At 41.2% G+C, this 21281-nt stretch overlaps 1 protein-coding gene across 1 annotated transcript in view; it reads left to right on the top strand.

Annotated features, from left to right (window-relative positions):
• Positions 1-20253, top strand: part of slc1a7a (solute carrier family 1 member 7a) — a 71230-nt gene extending 50977 nt beyond the window's left edge. Inside the window, exons 7-11 of the mRNA XM_073063100.1 lie at positions 3512-3745; positions 7104-7298; positions 10166-10300; positions 10424-10523; positions 19825-20253. Of these exons, the coding sequence (XP_072919201.1) occupies positions 3512-3745; positions 7104-7298; positions 10166-10300; positions 10424-10523; positions 19825-20037 (877 nt within the window). The 3' untranslated portion in view covers positions 20038-20253. The remainder of the gene's footprint in view (positions 1-3511; positions 3746-7103; positions 7299-10165; positions 10301-10423; positions 10524-19824) is intronic.
• Positions 20254-21281: the final 1028 nt, after the last annotated feature.

Here is a 21281-nt window from a genome sequence, read left to right as displayed (position 1 = left end):
GTCAGAGAAGCCCTCAGAGCAGCATTTAAGGAGTGGTGAAACCACTCGGAAAGGCCATTGGACTGTGGGTGATACACCATGGTGTGATGTGACCTAATGTCAATGTACTGGAAATGAATTGGGGACTGCGGACAGAGGAAATATCAGATGGGGTGCCAATCCAAGTAACCCAGGTGCTGATGAATGACTGAGCCACGTCTGTGTCCATCGTCGATGCAAAGAGGGACAACCTCTGCCCACCTGGAGATGTCGCCCATTATGGTAAGGAGGTGTGTGAAACCACGGGAAGGGTTATGAGGACCAACAAGGTCCACATTGACTGGGATCTCAAAAGGTGCCAATAGCGCTTGAACTTGACAGTTAACTTTTGCCCGCTGGCACTCAACACAAGCTGCAGTCCAATCACACACATCCTTTATGAGGCTGTGCCAAACAAACTTTAGTGCAGCCAGTTTCTGTGAAGCCTTCTGGACCTGAGGTAAAAGGCCATGAATGGAGCTGAAACCAGTCTGTTTCCAATTTGCGGGCACTATGGGGTGAGGGCGACCAGTTGAGACATCGCACAGGAGAGAACCTCATCTCCCCTGAACTTAATGTCAGCCAACCGCAGGCCCGTGAGCCCGGACCTCTGGGTCAGTAACTTGGTCAGCTGCCATGCCAGCGTAGTCAATCCCCATGTGTACAGCCTCAACGGCTGGCTGTGAGAGGCAATCAGCCACGGCATTATCTTTCCCCTTGATATGTTGCATATCCGTTGTGAACTCAGATATGTACGTCCAGTGGCATGGCTGCTGTGCAGACCAAGGGTGGGATATTTTGGCCATCACCTGCACAAGGGGTTTGTGATCAAAGAACGCTGTGAAATGGCGACCCTCTAGAAGAAAATGAAAATGGTAGACGGCCAGATAGAGACCGAGAAGTTCATAGTCAAACTACTTCCTTTCAGGGGGACAGAGCTGCCGGCTGAAGAAGGTGAGGGGCTGCCACATGCCTCTGACCAACTGTTCACGCACAGGCTGAAATGTCAGTCGTAATGGCTATGGGTGTGTTGGGGAGTGAGTGCAGCAGTAGGGTCAAATTAGAAAGAGCTCATTTGGTATAGTCGAATGCCCTGGTCATGTCCGCTGACCAGTCAAGCAGTTGATTAGAGGTACTGCCTTCAAGCACATTGTACAGGGGGGCATAAGCTCGGCAGCTTGTGGAATGAAACAGTGATAGAGGTTCACCATATCTAAATGCTCCTGTAGTTTCTTAGTAGTCCAGGGTGGTGGGAAATCCATATTAGCGGCCACTTTAGATGGGAAGGGCCTCTGCGGAGATGGGATGGCCGAGAAAGTCAATGGCTGACAACCCGAACTGACATTGAGCAGGGTTAATAATCAACCCGTGTTGGCTGAAGTTGCTCGAGAAGTGTGTGGGGATGAGACTCGTGTTCTGATTTGGACGCACTGGGGGCAAGTATGCCATCCAGGTAAACAAAAACATATTCTCAGTCTCTTAATGCAGAATTCATCAGCTGTTGGAAATTCTTTGACGTATTTTTCAGTCCAAACAGCATGTGCAGAAAATCAAAAAGGCCAGATGGGGTTATCACAGCTGTCTTGGGAATGTCCTCTGAGCACACAGGCACCTGATAGTGGCTCCTAACTAGATCAGCTTTGGAAAAAAATCAATTTTCTAGCTAAACATGTCGAAACGTGTGGGACCGGGTAGATTGGGGGTGGTGGCCTCATTAAGGCATCGGTAATCACCACATGGGTGTTCAATCACCATCAGACTTAGGGACCATACAGGGAGGTGAAGCCCAGTGGCTATCTGACCAGCATACAATTCTGAGTCTTTCCATGTTGCCAGCTTTTCTGGGTCCAACCTACGTGCACAGGCATGGACTGGCAGGCCATTTCTGGGAATGGGGAGCTTGACTCCATGTTTTGTGACTGTAGTGGAGAATGTGGGCTTGGTGAGGTCTGGGAATTGGACCAGCAGTCGAGTAAACTCACATGCAGTAATGCGTGTGTTTGACGGAGTCATAGTGGGGAACTGACTGAGGGAGCAGGGTAATGACCCGAGTTTCTTGACATTCACAAGCTGGCAGTTCTTAAGATCGACCAACAGTCCTTGAGCACACAGAAAATCTTCATTGAGCAGGGGTCTAGCTGCTTTAGCCAGAACAAAGACCCGTGTGTAACATCACCCATGGAAACAGAGTGTCACCCGTCCTGTTCCATAAGTCTGGATCCTGCTGTTTCTGGTGGCCTCCAGTGAGGTTTCATTACTCTCTGTCCTCTCATCAATAGGTGAAGCTGGCAGCACACTCACTTGAGCACCCGTGTCACACAAGAAGCATTGCCTCTAAAGGGTCTCTGTAATAACCGGAGATGGCCCTGGCAGCTGGAACCCACAGTGTTCATAGACTTCTGACGTCCCGATGCACTGGCACTGTTAAAGCTGCAAGGTGGATGGCACTTCCTAGCAAGCATGGTAAAAGCAGGGGCCTGGCATCATTTGTTTTGCAGGCATGGGCATCCTTATGTTGGGCCCTTGCTGACCGGGCTTATTGAGGTAGTGAAAGGAGGAGGAATGATGCACCGGTGCCTAGCTGAGTGTAGACTATCAGCCATTTTAGCAAGCTCCCAGTAGCCCTTCACAGGTGTATTAGCGAGGGCTATGTGAATTTTATCAGGCAGTTGCTGCATGGAGTTCTTTAAAAATAAAACAAGGATGGTGATTTCCCAGGAGAGACAGCATGTGGTCCATTAGCTCTGAAGGCCTAGGATCACTGAGATTGGGCAAGGAGAGCAATTATTTGGCGTGCTTAAACTCTGATAGTCCAAAAGTCTGGTGGTGTCTTTGGCAGTGATTTCTCACAGAGCGAGTTGGGCCTCAGCTTGTACAAACAAAGGCATTTTGTTCCCAAAACTCCAGCAGTTTCAAAGTGACTGTGTTGGCCAACATGTTCAATAACTCTGGACTTGTTCTAGAGCATCAGGGTCACCAATGTAGGTTTTCGCAAATAAAACAAAGTGAGGTGTTTTATATTTAATGAAACCCATAGCACATTTTATTGAACTCCAAGTGCTAAATCTCTTTACATAATAATGTCATCATGTCCAACCAACTTCTTAAAGTAAAACACCAGCTCAGTATGAATTATGCATTGTATTTCTCCCAATTATATTACCTAACAAGAACAGTAATCTTAGTAAAATTCTAAACTTTTGAATTATTTAAATTATATTTTTCAAAAATAGGTTCATAGGTTACTTAACATAGATTTGCTTAAAACTCTGAAGACGCGAAAGTAATTAAGACAATATCCAATCCTTGTCCCCCAATCAATTACTGACACAATGATTGACAATTTTTTTCTTATCTTTGAAAGCCATTTTAATCCTTACAGTCATTCCCATGGTCTTACATAAAGACTGTTTAAATCATGAGCTAGTCTTTTAATTTTGCTTTTTTGTCCGTGTTTGTTTTGCTTCATTAATTACACCTGTCTATCTTTTAGCTATTTCCCATTAGGCATAGTATTCCTGATTGCCGGCAAAATATTGGAGATGGACGATCCTACAGCCATTGGAAAGAAATTGGGTTTCTATGCAATCACAGTTGTTTGTGGTCTTGTGGTTCATGGGCTTCTTGTTTTACCCATGGTGTACCTCCTTATCACCAAGAAAAATCCAATTGTTTATATTAGAGGAATTCTTCAAGCTTTGCTCATAGCTTTGGCTACTTCTTCAAGGTATGTTTCATGTTATCTGATTGCTCTCAATAATCTATCAATGAACCAGCTCTATAGTCAGAATTACGTTTAATATCACTGGCATATGTCATGAAATTTGTTAACTCAGCAGCAGTGGTACAAAGCAAAACATGATGAATATAGAAAAAAAGGAATTACAGTAAGTGTATATATGTATATTAAACAGTTAAATTAAAAAGAGCAGTGCAAAAACAGAAATAATTAAAAAGTGAGGTAGAGTTCACAGGTTCAATATCCATTTAGGAATCGGATGGCAGAGGAGATGATGCTGTTTCTGAATCACTGAGTGTGTGCCTTCAGGTTTCTGTATCCCCTTCCTGACGGTAATAATAAGAAGAGGTCATGTCCTGGGTGCTGGGGGTCCTTAATAATGGATGATGCCTTTCTGAGGTACCACTCCTTGAAGGTGTGTTGGATACTATGGAGGATATTATCCACGGTGGAGCTGACTAATTTTACAACTGTCCATAGCTTCTTTTGCTCCTGTGTAGTAGACCCCACCCTCCCTCATACCAGACAGTGAGATGGTGATGCAGCATGTCAGAATGCTCTCCACAGTACATCTGCAGAAGTTTTCGAGTGTTTTAGATGACAAACCAAATCTCCTCAAAATCCTTATGAAATATAGCCACTGTCTTGCCTTCTTTCTAGCTGCATTGATATGTTGGGACCAGGTTAGATCCTCAGAGTTCTTGACAACCAGGAACTTGAAGCTGCTCACTCGCTCCACTTCTGATCCCTCATTGAGGATTGGTTTGTGTTCCCTCGTCTTACCCTTTCTGAAGTCTACAATCAGTTCATTAGTCTTACTGATGTTGAATGCAAGTTTGTTGCTGTACCACCACTCAATTAGCTGGTATATCTCACCCCTGTACACTCTCTCATCTCCATCTGAGATTCTGCCAACAATCAGCAAATTCATAGATGGTATTTGAGCTATGCCTAGCCACACAGTCATGGGTATAGAGAGAGTAGAGCAGTGAGCTAAACACACATCCCTGAGGTGTGTCAGTATTGATCATCAGTGAGGAGATGTTATTACCAATCTGCACAGGTTGTGGTCATCCAGTTAGGAAGTTGAGGATCCAATTGCAGAGGTAGGTTCAGAGGCCCAGGTTCTGTAGCTTATCAATCAGGACTGTAGGAATGATGGTGTTAAATGCTGAGCTATAGTCAATGAACAGCATTCCGACATAGGTGTTTGTATTGTCCACGTGGTCTGTGTCCGCATGAAGAGCCTTTGAGATTGTGTCTGCTGAATACCTACTGTGGTGATAGGCAAATTACAATGTCTCTAGGTCCTTGCTGAGGCAGGAGTTGATTCTTGTCATAACCAACCTCTCCAAGCATTTCATCACTGTAGATGTGAGCATGACTGGATGATAGTTGTTAAGGCAGTTCACACTGCTCTCCTTGCGCTCTGATATTATTGTTGCCCTTTTGAAGTGGGGAGGGTGTAAATCTTCTGGCCATAACAGCTGGACAATGTTGGCCTCCACCTGTCAGGGGAATTCTCTTTGTCCTCTCTTCTCTCACCTTCCCTTTCCTGCAACTTTCTTCTCCAGTTTTCCAGGGAGAGATCTTTGACATGAAACGTTAACTATGTTTCCCTTCCCACAGATGCTACCTAACCTGCTACTAAATTTACTTAGTATTTTCTGATTTTATTTTATGCTGCATGATCTAACATGCTAGGACAGGGAGATCCCTATCACACTGGGTATGAGACCAACCAGCTACGCTCACCTGGTTTAGCCCAACTGTTGAAGTGGTGTTCCAGGATATGGCCACTGTCATATGCACACAGCTACTTGCATGCAAACTGGAATCCTGATACAGGGTCTCGGACCAAAACGTCAATGGCTTATATAATGGTTTTTTATAGATGCTGCTTGACCTGCTGAGTTCCTTCAGCATTCCGTGTGTGTTGCTTTGGTTTTCAAGCATTTGCAGATTTTCCTGTGTTTGCTATTTAAAAACTGTTTGCTCTAAGCATGATATAGTGTCAAACAGCGACAGATGCTTGTTAGAAAATGCTCGGCAACAGTCTCCTGCTCCAATTAAGTGTCATATTGTCCCAAATAAACAAGGAATTCCCAGCTATTTTTTTGACTTGTTTTTCATCTTTAAGAGTTATCCTAAATAAGTGCCTGTCCCAATTAACTGATTGCAACCAGGTGAGCGTAGCTGGTTGGTCTCATACCCAGTGTGATAGGGATCTCCCTGTCCTAGCATGTTAACTCAGGTCCTGCAGACAGGACGGATGAGACCTACAGTGAGATCCAACAGCCAGGAAGATGGTTCTGCAGCACTACGTGGAGAGCAAAGTGCATGACGAGACACAGAATTGGATCTGGTCATTCACCCTAAACAGGGAAGACCCCTGTTGGGATGTCCACTTGTCTCACTGGACCCGGAATTCCAAGATCGAGAGAGCAATGGCTTTTCCACTTTAAAAAAATCATCCAACAAAGATTACCTGTCATCGTCAGATAGGACAGACAGCCACCAGTAGTATTGGTAGCATTCTAATTTGTTCAGTATTTAATTTAAATACATTCATCACTACTCAGTTAAATAGTAGTTTGTCTTATTTATATCTTTTTAACTATTTCCATGAAACTGGATAACTGGGGTAGTTGCTTAACTGGGCCAAAATGTACTGGTCCCAATGTGTCCCAATTAACCAGAATCCACTGTACTTCGATTCAAAAGAATCAACCTACTTGTTTAGAATTAATGCCATTTCACTGGAATGTTCTACAACAGAATAAGAAAAGAGTATTTGAAATTCATATCCAGCACACATACTGAATAATGTCTCTTTATGATTACTAGACACAGAGCAGGAAGAATTAAATGATGATCATAAGGAATGCACAAGGCAAATAAACTCTCATAAAATATAGAACAGACTTGAATTGCACTATAATCCTGTTATTCTTTGGGGGGGTAAAAAGACAATATTGAGCATATCCAAATTATCAATCCTTCTGTTTTTAACATCTGTCTGATACTTACCAGCTTAAGTCAATGACATATTTGTTAAAACTCTGCCTACGACTCATGCCAGAAACAACTTAAAGTACTTTTGTGGGAAAATTAAAGCTCTTTTCCCAGGTGCAGTAAATTAGGCCAGAGACTGATTTGCCTGGTTAATTACCAAATATACCATTTCAAAAGCTGTTCAGGTTATTATTGTAGAAGAATATTAAGGATGAATGGGTGCACATTGGAAAATTTAAGCAGTAGCCATTGAATTTTTGTATGATTGCAATGGACAAATCAGACTTGCACAAATCATTTCATCTTTGGATTCTTGCTTATCTATTTCCAGCTCTGCCACTTTGCCTATTACCTTCAAGTGCCTGTTAGAAAACAACCATATTGATAGAAGAATTGCAAGATTTGTTTTACCCGTGGGAGCTACAATCAACATGGATGGCACTGCCTTGTATGAAGCTGTAGCAGCAATATTTATTGCACAAGTTAATAACTATGAACTGGACTTTGGGCAAATTATTACTGTGAGGTATGTGAAATTTTAATTTGTTCATGTAAAATTGGAATTGAATGTCTTGTCACTAAGATTGCCTCTCACTTCTCTAAATGTCATTGGCTTTCTGGGGTGCAATTCATTAACCAGTTCACAGAAGCTCTTGTTTTCACCATTACTGCTGAATGCGGTTTAACTATTACACTGCAGAGCATTACAGATATTCTGAAAAAAGTACCTTCACCTCACATCTACAGAATGTACCTTTTATTGACAGTAGGTTTGAAATGAAATTGCAAAATATAATAAGATCCAGAACTAATGCTGAAAAGTCCAGAGCCAATCAGATTCACTGATTATGGCCTATTCCGGTTGATCTAATCCTGTTGGTGGAGTGTACATAGAAATCAATGGAGATCAGTCTGGGTATAATATCTGTAAAGCAGAGAATACCATTCTAATTGGGCTGGTTCACAAAATAACTCCTCATATATTGGTCAGGATAAAAGAGCAGAGCCAAACAGGGCGAAATTACGGGGATGTGTCCTGATCCAATACTTTGGCATTTGTTAAACGATCCTTCAGTTATTTCTGTTTTGCTCAGATCTTTAATTGCAGAGTAGCTTCCTGGATAATTTTATATTAACAGGACCCATATTGAATAGGAATTGGGTCTCAGGGAGACCATTCATACTATAAGAGGCAGAATAATGCTGATTTCAAACAATTTTCACCATTAGCCAACTTGTATATTGAAACTGGCTGAGGCTAGCAAGGAAGTGGATGATAATTTCAGGTTGTAAAACAAATTTGTATTTCTTTTTGTGAAATTCCCCATAACCTTCTGGAATGTACTATATGACCATAAGACCATAAGACATAGGAGCAAGATTAGGCCATTTGGCCCATCGAGTCTGCTCTGCAATTCAATCATTGCTGATCCTTTTTTTCCCCTCCTCAGCCCCACTCCCTGGTCTTCTCCTCATAACCTTTGATGCTATGGCCAATCAAGAACTTGTCAATCTCCATGTTAAATACATCCAATGACCTGGCCTCCACAGCTGCCTGTGGTAACAAATTCCACAAATTCACCACCCTCTGGCTAAAGAAATTTCTCCACATCTCTGTTTTAAATGGACGACCTCAGTCCTGAGGTTGTGGCCTCTTGTCCTAGACTCCCCCACCATTAGAAATGTCCTTTGCACATCTACTCTGTCTAGGCCTTACAGCATTTGAAAGGTTTCAATAATATCCCCCTCATCCTTTTAAATTCCAGTGAGTACGGGCCCAGAGCCATCAAACGTTCCTCGTAAGATAACCATTTCATTCCCGGAATCATCCTTGTGAATCTCCTCTGAACCCTCTCCAATGCCAGCACATCTTTTCTTAGATGAAGGACCCAAAACCATTCACAATACTCAAGGTGATGCCTCACCAGTGCCTTATAAAGCCTCAGCATCACATCACTGCTCTTGTATTCTAGGCCTCTTGAAATGAATGCCAACATTGCATTTTTCTTCCTCACCACCAACTCAACCGGCAAGTTAACATTTAGAGTATTCTGCACAAGGACTCCCGAGTTTCTTTGTATCTCAGATTTTTGTATTTTTCCCCATTTAGAAAATAGTCTGTGCATTAATTTCTTCTGCCGAAGTGCATGACCATGCATTTTCCAACATTGTATTTCATTTGCCACTTTCTTGCCCTTTCTCCTAATCTGTCTAAGTCCTTCTGCATCCTTCCTGTTTCCTCAACACTACCTGCCCTTCTACCAACCTTCATATCATCTGCAAACTTGGCAACCCTCACCCAGCTTAAAGTGGCAAGGGGAGCATAAATGTGAGAAAAAGATAGACTTGTTCATTTTGTGGTCCTGATTTAGCCAAGCCACAACTGAAATCTGTGCAAATGTGGAAGCCTTTGCAAAGCTGGCTGGATCCTTTTTTTTAAATATGCAGATTATGTACTCCATCTGTGCCAATTGCTGAATAATGATCAGATGTGGAACAAAAGATGTTTTCAGCTCCATCCCGCAGTGACGCACAGCTGAGATAAACTAGTCCACATTGGTGGCTGTGGTCTGTACAACTCAGCTTCACACCTAGCAGTCAGAGGCAAAATATGAATTTGTATCATGATGAGTATCCTGTACCCAGCACTTTAGGTGTCAATCCATGCACACACGCTGTAAACTGTCTATATTACAGAAGAGCCAGTACTTTGTGTAGCAGATACTGGAATGGAGGAGTTGGCATTTGATGGTGTTAGCATCTGGTTATCAAATATACTCATCATGGTTTCCTATTGTCACAAAGTACTGAATTTGATTTTTTTTTTCTCTATGTTTGCGGAAAGCCAGACACAATGGTCATTTCAGTCTTTTCTTTCACTAGAACTAGCACAATGGTTTTTGTTTCTGGTGGCCTTGTATAAAACTGGCCAGTATCTGCAGTTAAACTTTTGTGCTTAAGACAATAGTCAGATATGGACATGTTGCTGAAGTCCATTTTGAAGTAAAATCCAATTATAAGGTTTATATTGTGTCAATACAGCATCCAAGTAAATAATGAATATTACAGCAGTGGCATCCAGGCTAATAAACCCTGACACAAACAATGACTGGGAGGTTTGTCCAATCTGATGGGGATTAAACAAGCAGCTGTCATTACTGCCTTTAACCTTGAAGTGCTGAAGTCTTCTGTCTTCTGACCAGACCAGAGGTGAATGCTGAAGTGTAGTATGTCTTTGATGTCTCTCTTTTTGGTGTAAATATAACAATGCAAGAAATGTAGGTGCAGGATAAATCCCTTAGTTTTGGGTGCAGAAAGGAGAAAAAAACAGACCAAAGTACATATAAAGGAGGAAGCCATGCTCAACTATAAATACCTCTGTGTCTTGTCTAGCATAACAGCAACAGCAGCCAGTATAGGTGCAGCGGGGATTCCGCAAGCTGGCCTTGTGACCATGGTTATCGTTTTGACATCAGTTGGACTTCCCACAGATGACATCACTTTGATAATTGCAGTGGATTGGGCACTGTAAGATTTTATATTTATATATTTTAATAGATATTTGTATTACTTATTCCTTGAAAAAACAATTGACTGTCTTAACCATTATTTCTACAGACTGGTAATATTAAATGACTGTTTCTTTTAAAGGGATAGATTTCGAACCATGATTAATGTTCTCGGAGATGCTCTGGCAGCTGGAATTATGGCTCATATCTGTCGAAAGAACTTTACTCAGGAAAATGACGAAGTAGGAAAATAATTTTTTTGTATTCTTTTCAAATTTATTTCAATCCAGCAGATCTGTCTAATGATTTGTTAACTCTTTTGAATGTTGAGTAATAATTGATCTTGGAAAAAAATATGTAATCCCCATGGAAACACAAAACAGAATAAAGAATCATTACTATGTGGGAGACCAGTCAGCCCATCATGAGGGACCTTCTGTTCACTGTGAATGCCGTACACTCATTTGTCTTAAGACCATAAGATATAGCAGCAGAAGTAGGCCATTCGGCCCATCGAGTCTGCTCCGCCATTCAATCATGGGCTGATACAATTCTTCCAGTCATCCCCACTCCCCATGCCCTTTGATGCCCTGGCTAATCAAGAACCTATCTATCTCTACCTTAAATGTACCCAATCACTTGGCCTCCACAGCTGCTCGTGGCAACAAATTCCACAGATTTACCACCTTCTGATTGAAGTAATTTCTCTGCATCTCTGTTCTAAATGGACATCCTTCAATCCTGAAGTCATGCCCTCTTGTCCTAGATTCCCATGCCATGGGAAATAACTTTGTCATATCTAATCTGTTCAGGCCTTTTAACATTCAGAGCATTTCTATGAGATCCCCCCTCATTCTCCTGAACTCCAGGGAATACAGCCCAAGAGCTGCCAGACGTTCCTCATATGGTAACCCTTTCATTCCTGGAATCATTCTTGTGAATCTTCTCTGAACCCTTTCCAATGTTAGTATATCCTTTCTAAAATAAGGAGCTCAAAACTGCACTTAATATTCCAAGTGTGGTCTCACAAGGGCCTTATAGAGCCTCAACATCACATCCCTGCTCTTATATTCTATACCTCTAGAAATGAATGCCAACATTGCACTCACCTTCTTCACCACTGACACAACCTGGTGGTTAACCTTTAGGATGTCCTGCACAAGGACTCCCAAGTCCCTTTGCATCTCTGCATTTTGAATTCTCTCCCCATCTAAATAATCGTCTGCCCGTTTATTTCTTCCATCAAAGTGCATGACCATACACTTTCCAACATTATATTTCAATTGTCGCTTCTTTGCTTATTCCCCTAAACTATCTACTTCTCTCTGTAGGTTCTCTGTTTCCTCAACACTACCCGCTCCTCCACCTATCTTTGTATCATCAGCAAATTTAGCCACAAATCCATTAATCCCATAGTCCAAAGCATTGACATGCATCATAAAAAGCAGCAATCCCAACACAGACCCCTGTGGAACTCCAATGATAACCGGCAACCAGCCAGAACACTCTCTGGTTTCTGCCAATCATCCAATGCTCCATCCATGCTAGTAACTTCCCTGTAATTCCATGAACTCTTATCTTGCTAAGCAGTCTCCTGAGCGGCAGCTTATCAAAGGCCTTCTGAAAATCCAAGTACACCACATCTACTACATCTCTTTTGTCCATTCTGCTTGGAGTTTGCTCAAAAACTGCAGTAGGTTAGTCAGGTAGGATTTTCCTTTCAGGAAACCATACTGGCTTTGGCCTATCTTGTCATGTGCCCCCAGGTACTCTGTAATCTTATCCTTAACAATTGATTCCAACAACTTCCCAACCACTGATGTCAGGCTAACAGGTCCATAGTTTCCTTTCTGCTGCCTTCCACCCTTCTTAAATAGCAAAGTAACATTTGCAATTTTCCAGTAATCTGGTACAATGCCAGACTCTATTGATTCTTGAAAGATCATTGTTAATGCCTCTACAATCTCTCCAGCTACTTCCTTCAGAACCCAAGGGTGCATTCCATCAGGTCCAGGAGACTTATCCACCCTCAGACCATAAAGCTTCCTGGGCACCTTCTCAGTGGTAATTTTCACTGCACATACTTCACTTCCCTGACACTCTTGATTGTCCAGTATACTGTACCGCAGATGTCTTCCACTGTAAAGACTGATGCAAAATACGCATCCAATTCCTCTGCCATCTCTGCGTCTCTCATTACAATATCTCCAGTGTCATTTTCCATTGGTCCTATATCTACCCTCAACTCTCTTTTACCCTTTATATACTTAAAAAAGCTTTTGGTATCTTCTTTGATATTAGTCACCAGCTTCTTTTCATAATTCATCTTTTCCTTCCTAATGACCTTCTTAGTTTCCTTCTGCAAGTTTTTAAAAGCTTTCCAATCCTCTATCTTCCCACTAGCTGTGGCTTCCTTGTATGCCCTCTCTTTTGCTTTTACTTTGGCTCTGACTTCACTTGTCAGCCACAGTAATGTTCTTCTTCCATTCAAAAATTTCTTATTATTAGGAATATATCTGTCTTGCACTTTCCTCATTTTTCACAAAAACTCTCGCCATTGCTGCACTGTTGTCGTTCCTGCTAGTGTCTCTGTCCAGTCAATCTTGGCCAGTTCCCCTCTCATGCCATTGTAATTTCCTTCATTCCACTGAAATACTGACACATTGGAATTTAGTTTCTCCTTCTCAAATTTCAAAGTGAATCTGATCATATTGCGATCACTGTTCTCTAAGAGTTCTTTAATCTTAAACTCTCTTATCAATTCTGGATCATTGCACAACAGCCAATCCCTAGAGGGCTCAACAACAAGCTGTTCTAAAATAGCTATTCCTTAGACATTCCACAAATTCTCTCTCTTGGGGTCCAGTACTGGCCTGGTTTTCCCAATCCACTTTCATGTTTAAATCCCCAACGATTATCATGACATTGTCGTCACAAACTACAACACCTTGCTCTTACCCAAATTAATTCTACTTGCCTGCTGTACAAAACTTAGTCATACCACATTTGGAATAATGTGTGCAGTTCTGGACACCACATTACAGAAAGGATGTAGAGGATTTGGAGAGGGTGCAAAAGAGGTTCACTGGGGTGCAGTCTAGATTAGAGAGCATTAGCTATAAAGAGAAGTTGACAAAACTTGAAATGTTTTCTTTTGGCATCAAAGGCTGAAAAGTGGCCTGATCTAAAATTGTATCTAAAATTATGAGAGGCATAGACAGGGAAGAAAGTCAGAATGTTATTTTTCCCAGGATGAAAATGTCAAATACTCGAGGACTTGCCTTTTAAAATGAGTGGAGGAAATTTTAAAGGGAGATTTACTTAATAAATTTCTTACACAGAATGCAGTGAGTGCTGAAGGGGGAGTTAGTGGAAGTAAATACAACAGCAAAGCCTAGGAGCCATTTAGACAGGCACTTGAAGGATACAGGCTATGTCCAGACTGATTTGAAGTTTAAATTGGCATTTTGGTTGACACAGACGTTGTTGGCCAGAGGGCTTGTTCTTTTTGCCGTATGTTCTATGTTCTAAAGATTGGTACATCCGAGTGTAATTAAGTGTGAGGCATAAATATTATAATCTATCTTACTTTAGAATAATTTTTAATGTTCTCCAGGGACTGAGATTCTAAAATACAAAAATAGCTTGTAGGGTTAGAGGGAATGTCAACAGATTTTATCACATGTTATACTGTTAAAATATAAAATCACCTGATTCTTGCTGTAATAAAAAAAATGAAAATGTGTTGAGTTGAAATTTGTCTAATCATGTTTTTTTGTTGATTGCTTCTGTGAAGACTGACATGTTGTGCCCTGTGGAATGAAGTTTATCTTTACAGCAGTCTCTTGCTTTCTGAACTTAGCAGGGCAGGTGTAGTTGTCACAAATTGCTGTCAGTATGTCTGACTAATGACAGTTTCCAGTCATTACAGCTGGAAATACCAGATCATCTTATATTTTTCAAAGAAAATGCTGGTGAAACTCAGCAACCCAGGCAGCATCGTGGGGCAAAGAGTACAGTTGACGTTTCGGGCTGAAATCCTTCGGCAGGATTCTGCCGATGTCCTGCCAAAGGTTTTCGGCTCAAAATATCGACTATTTTTTCCGTACATACTGCCTGGCCTGCTGAGTTCCACCAGCATTTTGTGTGTATTGCTTGGATTTCCAGCATCTGCAGTTTCTCTTGTTTATATTTTTCAAAATTAGTTTTTCAAATGTATATAAATTTGGAGGCAAATCTAAATTTAATTAGAAATCTAAAATATAATAAAGAAAACTTGAAAAAATGGCTCCATGAATAATTAGTAATAACATACTGTGTTACTTTGATTTAAAAACCCATAAATTGTAGCAGATGAGGGGAAAACTGAATTATGTGAGAAGGGTAAAACACTTCATAATTTTGATGGCTGGTATAGTATAATAATGATTAGGTAAAAGTATTAAAATAAATAGAAGGAGTAGAAAAATATTCAACTTGAAACATCTGGAGTGAGGAAAGAAAAGTTCAGAAGTATTGATAAACTAGAGCAAGATATGGAAGAATTTAATGAGAGATTCTTCTCCTTTACTAAAGCAGAAGACATTAATCTGACGGCATTTCAACAACAATGGTGTTTTGGCATGAGTAAACCTAAATGTAAAACCAGACGTGCTGTGCTGAAACTTCATATTTATACTCAGACTGAGTTAATTAGGGCTGGCAGGAGCTCACCCAAGTGAATTGGAGCTGGAAACCAGCCCGTAAGGATTGGGAGCTCACTGACATATTAAATCACGTGAAATCAGCACTCAGAGACTGCGCTTCCACAGGTCTCTGCAATGGAGAATTCCGGACACTTGACCATTTTGAGAAAGGAAAGTCCTCCTCCGTTGGATGATTTCTTATTTCTGAATCCATGTCTCCAAGTTCCCAATATCGTAAAGAAAATACCATCTCAACATTTACCCGATCAATCATCTTCAGAATTTTCAGTTTCAACAATATTACTTTTCTATTTTCTCTACCTCTCCTTGTTGGAATAGGTGGATTTACATGTGGAAGCTCTTTTTGAGTTTCTCTGTATCTTTGCTGGAGAGCCATGACTGTTATGCAGAAGGGCTTCCACTAATCTACTAAGAAACTGATGACATCCCACCAGGAGCTGTTCTTATTGTCTGCTCCGTTAGGCAAAATTTCATTGAGCACTGTGATGAGAATGAAACTGAGATGAGTGAGGGAATACTGTGAATAACAATCCTGACAGGTAGTGTGGAGATATTCTTGAAGAGCGTAGGCTTTTGTAAAACACGCGGTATGTTAGATTTAACACTGCATGCTTGTGGGAATGTGCTAAATTAAAATTGTGCACAATACTTCAGCTCTGATGGACTGGGCTGTGTCTCAGAGAACTCTCCATTTGCCAATCATAAGCAATAAAAATTTACCTATGATACAGTAATGTCCAAACATAGCTGCAAAACACCATGGAATGCATGGATTATTAAAGGAACTGAACAAATGAAATCAGAAAATGCTTAAAAGTCTCAATAGCATCTGTGAGGAAAAATGATAATTTTACAATTTGAAGACCCTTCAGCACATATATGTCAAACTCAAGGCCCGCGGGCCAAATCCGGCCCGCGGTGGATTTATCTTTGGCCCGCTAGATAATATCTAATTACTATTAAAGCTGGCCCCAGTAATCGAAGCGCCTATGGCGTATGATATGGCTAATGCTGAGTTTATTCAGGTACCAGGTTTTCAGGGTTTTTAGTGTTTATTCGGCAGTCTTGCTCGGCAGTCTTCTTCATAAGAAATGGAATTTGTAAAGTGAAACACTTTGTAGTTATAGCAGAGACTGAGACACATGAGAGCAGGCTGAAAAAATGGAGGCAACGAAAGCTGCGTTCGCACGCGTCCGACTGATCCGGCCCGCATGAAGCTGCATTTTGCTCAATCCGGCCCGTGACCTAAAATGAGTTTGACACCCCTGCTTCAGCAGAACATGCATCTTAAACACCAGATCTGGTTCTCTTTCCACAGATCATGTCTGGCCTGCTGAGCATTTTAGACCATAAGATTTAGGAGCAGAATTAGGTCATTTGGCCCATGGAGTTAGCTCCACTATTTCATCATGGCTGATCCAATTTTCCTCTCAGCTCCAATGTCCTGCCTTCTCCCTGTATCCCTTCATGCCCTGACCAATCAAGAATCCATCAACCTCTGCTTTAAATATACATAAAGACTTGGTCCCCCACAGCTGCCTGTGGCAAAGAATTCCACAGATTCGCCACTCTCTGGCTAAAGAAGTTCCACCTCATCTCTCTTCTAAAAAGACACCCCTCTATTCTGAGGCTGTGTCCTCTTAAGGCTATCCCACCATAGGAAACATCCTCTCCACATCCGCTCTATCAAGGCCTTTAGGTAGGCTTCACTGAGGTCACCCCTCATTCTTCTGCATTCTAGTGAATAGAGGCCCAGAGCCATCAAACACTCTTCATATTGCAATTCATACATTCCTGGAATAATTTTTTGAACCTCCTTTGGACTCTCTCTTGTTTCAACACATCCATTCTAAAAGGCCCAAACTTGCTCACAATACTCCAAGTGAAGCCTCACCAGTGCTTTATAAAGTTTCAACATTACATTTTTGCTTTTATATATTAGTCCTCTTGAAATGAATGCTATCATTGTATTTGCCTCCTCACCACAGACTCAACCTGCAAATTAAACTTTAGGGAATCCTGTAGAAGGACTCACAAGTCCCTTTGCACCTCAGTTTTTGTATGTTCTCTTCATTTAGAAAATAGTCAACTCTTTCATTTCTTCTACCAAAGTGCATGACCATACACTTCCTAACACTGTATTCCATCTGTCATTTCTTTGCCCATTCTCCAAATCTGTCTAAGTCCTTCTGTAGCCCCTCTACTTCGTCAAAGCTACCTGCCCCTCTATCTATCTTCATATTGTCTGCAAACCTTGCAACAAACCATCAATTCCATCATCCAAATCATTGACATATAAAATAAAAAGTATCAGTACCAGCACAGACCCTTGTGGGACACCACTAGTCACCGGCAGCCAGCTAGAAAAAGCTCCCTTTATTCCTACTCTTTACCTCCTGCCAATCAGCCACTGCTTTATCCATGCTACATTCTTTCCTGTAATAGCATGGACTCGTAACTTGTTAAGCAGCCTTATGTGGGCACCTTGTCAAAGGCCTTCTGAAAATCCAACTACACAACATCAACCCAATCTTCTTTGTCTATCCTGCATGTTATTTCTTCAAAGAATTCCAACAGATTTGTCAGGCAAGAATTTCCCTTGAGTAAACTATGCTGACTATGGCCTATTTTATCGTGTGCCTTCATGTACCCTGAGACCTCATGCTTAATAATCAACTCCAACATCTTCCCAACCACTGAGGTCTGTGACGGGGTCCTGAATTGACCCTTTGAACTGTACTCTTAAAAAGAAAGAGAGAGGGGGAAGTGCCCAACGCAGAGACCTTATTATTAAGCGAGAGAGGCGAAGAATGCTCGGAAGATTGATGTTATGGTTTCTCGGTAGTTTGTTCACATTTCTACAAGGGCACTGCCTGCTTTTAAGTTCTTACAGAGAGAGAAGGGCGGAGCAGTTTGATGGACAGCTGGTGTTCAGCATGCTGGACACAGGCACACACGGTTTTGAACACTGGATGAGCTTTGTTGTGCCCACAGGAAGGTGGGTTTTTGGAGGATCGATTCGGGGAAATCGATCAGTGGCTCTCACAGTACAGGAAAGGTGTGACCGGTGGGGAGTTATTTGTGTGTCCAGTCCTTGCCTGGGTTGATAATTCCACCACAGAAGAAAGGTCGCCTTAGTTATGGTCACAGTCGGTGACTTTAAAAGGACCGTGGAAGGAGGAGGGGTCAGATTGTTCAAGAAAGACTCGAGAGATTTATTTCAAATGTCTGTGAAGGAGGGGTCAACCCCGACTCCAGTGAGAACCTGGAGGGATGTTGGAGCTTTTCAGTCTCTAATATTAAAGAGTGTTTTGGAGTTTGGTGCTGAGACGGAGACTGGTGAGGTGAATATTATCAAAGGTATTGGAAAGGGGACTGAGGCCGTGCCTTTGCATAAAATAGGTTTGAAATACGACTTGGTATCTGGACCAGTCAAAATAGGGGTACGATCTGAAGTACCGAAAGACAATGTTGATGTCTTGCTCGATAGTGACCTCACAGGTGGGGATGTTTATCCAGCAGTTCAGCCAATGGGCAAGCCTGCTGCTGCTGAGGACCTGCCCATGGATGCCGATGTATACCCTGTCTGTGCAGTGACTAGAAGCATGTCGAAAAAAACTGCTGATGCTATTGTTGATTTATCTGAGACTTTCCTACCATCCCTATATTAACTGGACTTAGAGGGTAGTAAGGCTGAGGAGAGTAAGGAGGATGAGAAAGACTTGTCTTTATCGAGGAAAGAATTTATGGAGGAACAGAATAAAGATCCTGAAATTGTGGCTTTAAAAGAGACAGCTCTCTCTGAGGATGAAATTCAGAATGAGTCAGTGAGATATTACCTTAAAGATGGGATGTTGATGAGGAAGTGGAGACCCGTTACAGTGCCAGCAAATGAGGATTGGGCTATTGTGCACCAAGTAGTGGTTCCAAAGGTTTACAGGGCTGAAATTTTAAACCTGGCCCACAAGATGCCTTTAGGTGGACACTTTGGAGTAAAGAAGACAGTGCACAGGATTATGAGGGAGTTTTATTGGCCTAACGTGAGGAAAGATATTGTCAATTACTGCAGAGGGTGTCATATGTGCCAGGTGGTGGGAGAACCTAATCAGGCCATCACAGGCAAGGATTGGACACACAAATAACTCCCCACCGGTTACTCCTTTTCTGCACTGAGAGAGCCACTGATTGATTTCCCCGAATCGATCCTCCGAAAACCCACCTTCCTGTGGGCACACCAAGGCTCATCAATGTCCAAAACCATGTGTCTCATTCTCCTGACATTTTAAAGTGATAGTTCACAGAAAATATGACCCCTAGGGGTACATAACAGGTCAGACTAACTGACCTATAGTTTCCTTTCTTCTGCCTCACTCCCTTCTTGAAAAATGGAGTGACATTTTCAGGATTTTCTGTTTTTACTTTCCGTTTTGAACATCTGGTGTTTTGGTTTTAATTTTCAAATAAATGCAGTCATTGCTTTTTTTAATTAGAGAAACTAACTCAGTGCTCTGAATGTCTCCCGCGTTTTGAAATGTCATCAGTTACTTCTTCCCTCATTAAGAATTTCTTTAAGTTGACACCTGAGAAATTAGGAATAAATTTTCCCCTTCACTGCTACATTGCTGTCTGTTCATCGTCCCTCTGTTCATTAGTAGGTAAACCAGTGCTGCTGTAATGAATGGTAATTCACATTACCAGACTACTACTCAACAATGTTGGTGAAAAGTATACCCCTGTGATTTTTGAATCTTGACATACATTTGACAACACATTTTAACAATTAGGCAGCTTATCAAGTTATCTACTCTGCTTACTATATGTTTTATTTCCTAATTAGGTTCCACTGATTTGTGAAACAAAGCCAGGAAGTATCAATCAAATCATGACCTATCAGAGAAATGGATGTCCAAATGATGCTAATAAGGCAGACAAACATCTCTATGCAGGTGCCACAGATGGATCTCATCACAATGTACAAATGGAGCTAGGTCTCAGCACCAAGAAGGATTATTGCACCATTGAAATAGATGAATTGGAGACAAGAGTATAGTCAGAGGAATGCACCTCAGTAGGAATACTTCATGTCATGCTGGTAACATGTGTGACTACTTCACAGCTGGAAATGTGGTATATACAGGAGAAATGGCAACTGGAACTTATGGTAGTGCAGGAGGTGCACACTGATTCAAACTGCTTTGAATTACTACTCATTTTTTTGTGAACAGCACGTTATTTATGTTTAGTCAATACAAAGTGTTGGTTGGTCTTCTAGGTTATTTCATAAGGAGTGCTAAGGAATAACTTAAGAATGTCTGTCCTTACATTTGTTTCACTTGCAGCAATAATACGAAGATAATTAAATCTATTTGTCATTGTCAATTTGTTTTTGTTCCCCATTTTCCCAAAGATTTGTCAACACTAAATCCAGTCTGTGGGATGACCAAGCAGGCAAGATTCTGCTGCATGATGTTCTAGTATACAATTCATCAAAGGATCACTGATTATTACCTAGGAACTGTAGTCTTTTTGAAGCTATTCCTGACATCAGAATCTATCTGTGTCATTTATAGCTAATAACCAGGTCAAACTTTGCTGAAGTTTGCTTTGGATCTATGTGGACTTCCTTCTTCCTCGGCTGGATGAACGGCCAATAGCTTAACTTCTAATCCTCCCCCAATTGGTATGCCCAAAGACTGGATGATTGATAGCCCTTTGGTAGCCATCATTTTAAAGATGTTTAACAAAACTCCATTGTCTTAAGTTCTTTATTATGTTGGAAGAGTCACTCTTTTCCTGAATTTTAATCTGTATTCCTGGTAGATGCATGTTATGGTTTTAATCACTTGGGAGCTGAATTTAATGTAATTACATCATTCTAATATGTGTTCACTCCAAATCCTTTCTAAGCACTTCTGGCCAAAAATCCTGATGCATGCCAGCTTCATGCACTCAGACAAACCTGTTAATCACATGTGTTCCGAGGAGTCAAGTGAAGAGATCAGAACCAGAATCAGATTTAATATCACTGGCAGATGTTGTGAAATCTGTAGCAGCAGTACAATGCAATACATAAAAAAAAAGCAAGAAAGTGAATTACAGTAAGTATATGTAAACTTTAATATATAGTTAAATTCATAGAGTGTGTGTATATAAATATATGTAATTTAACTATATATATATATAAAATTAAACAAGTAGTGCAAAAATATGAATAAAAAGTAGTGGTGTGTTCATGGGTTCAATGTCCATTCAGGAATTGGATGACAGAAGGGAAGAAGTTGTCCTTGAATTATT

This window comes from Hemitrygon akajei, chromosome 12 (assembly GCF_048418815.1).
Source record: "Hemitrygon akajei chromosome 12, sHemAka1.3, whole genome shotgun sequence".
Lineage (NCBI taxonomy): Eukaryota > Metazoa > Chordata > Chondrichthyes > Myliobatiformes > Dasyatidae > Hemitrygon > Hemitrygon akajei.
Note: the sequence above shows the minus strand (reverse complement) of the source record. Positions and strands in the feature narration are given on the sequence as shown.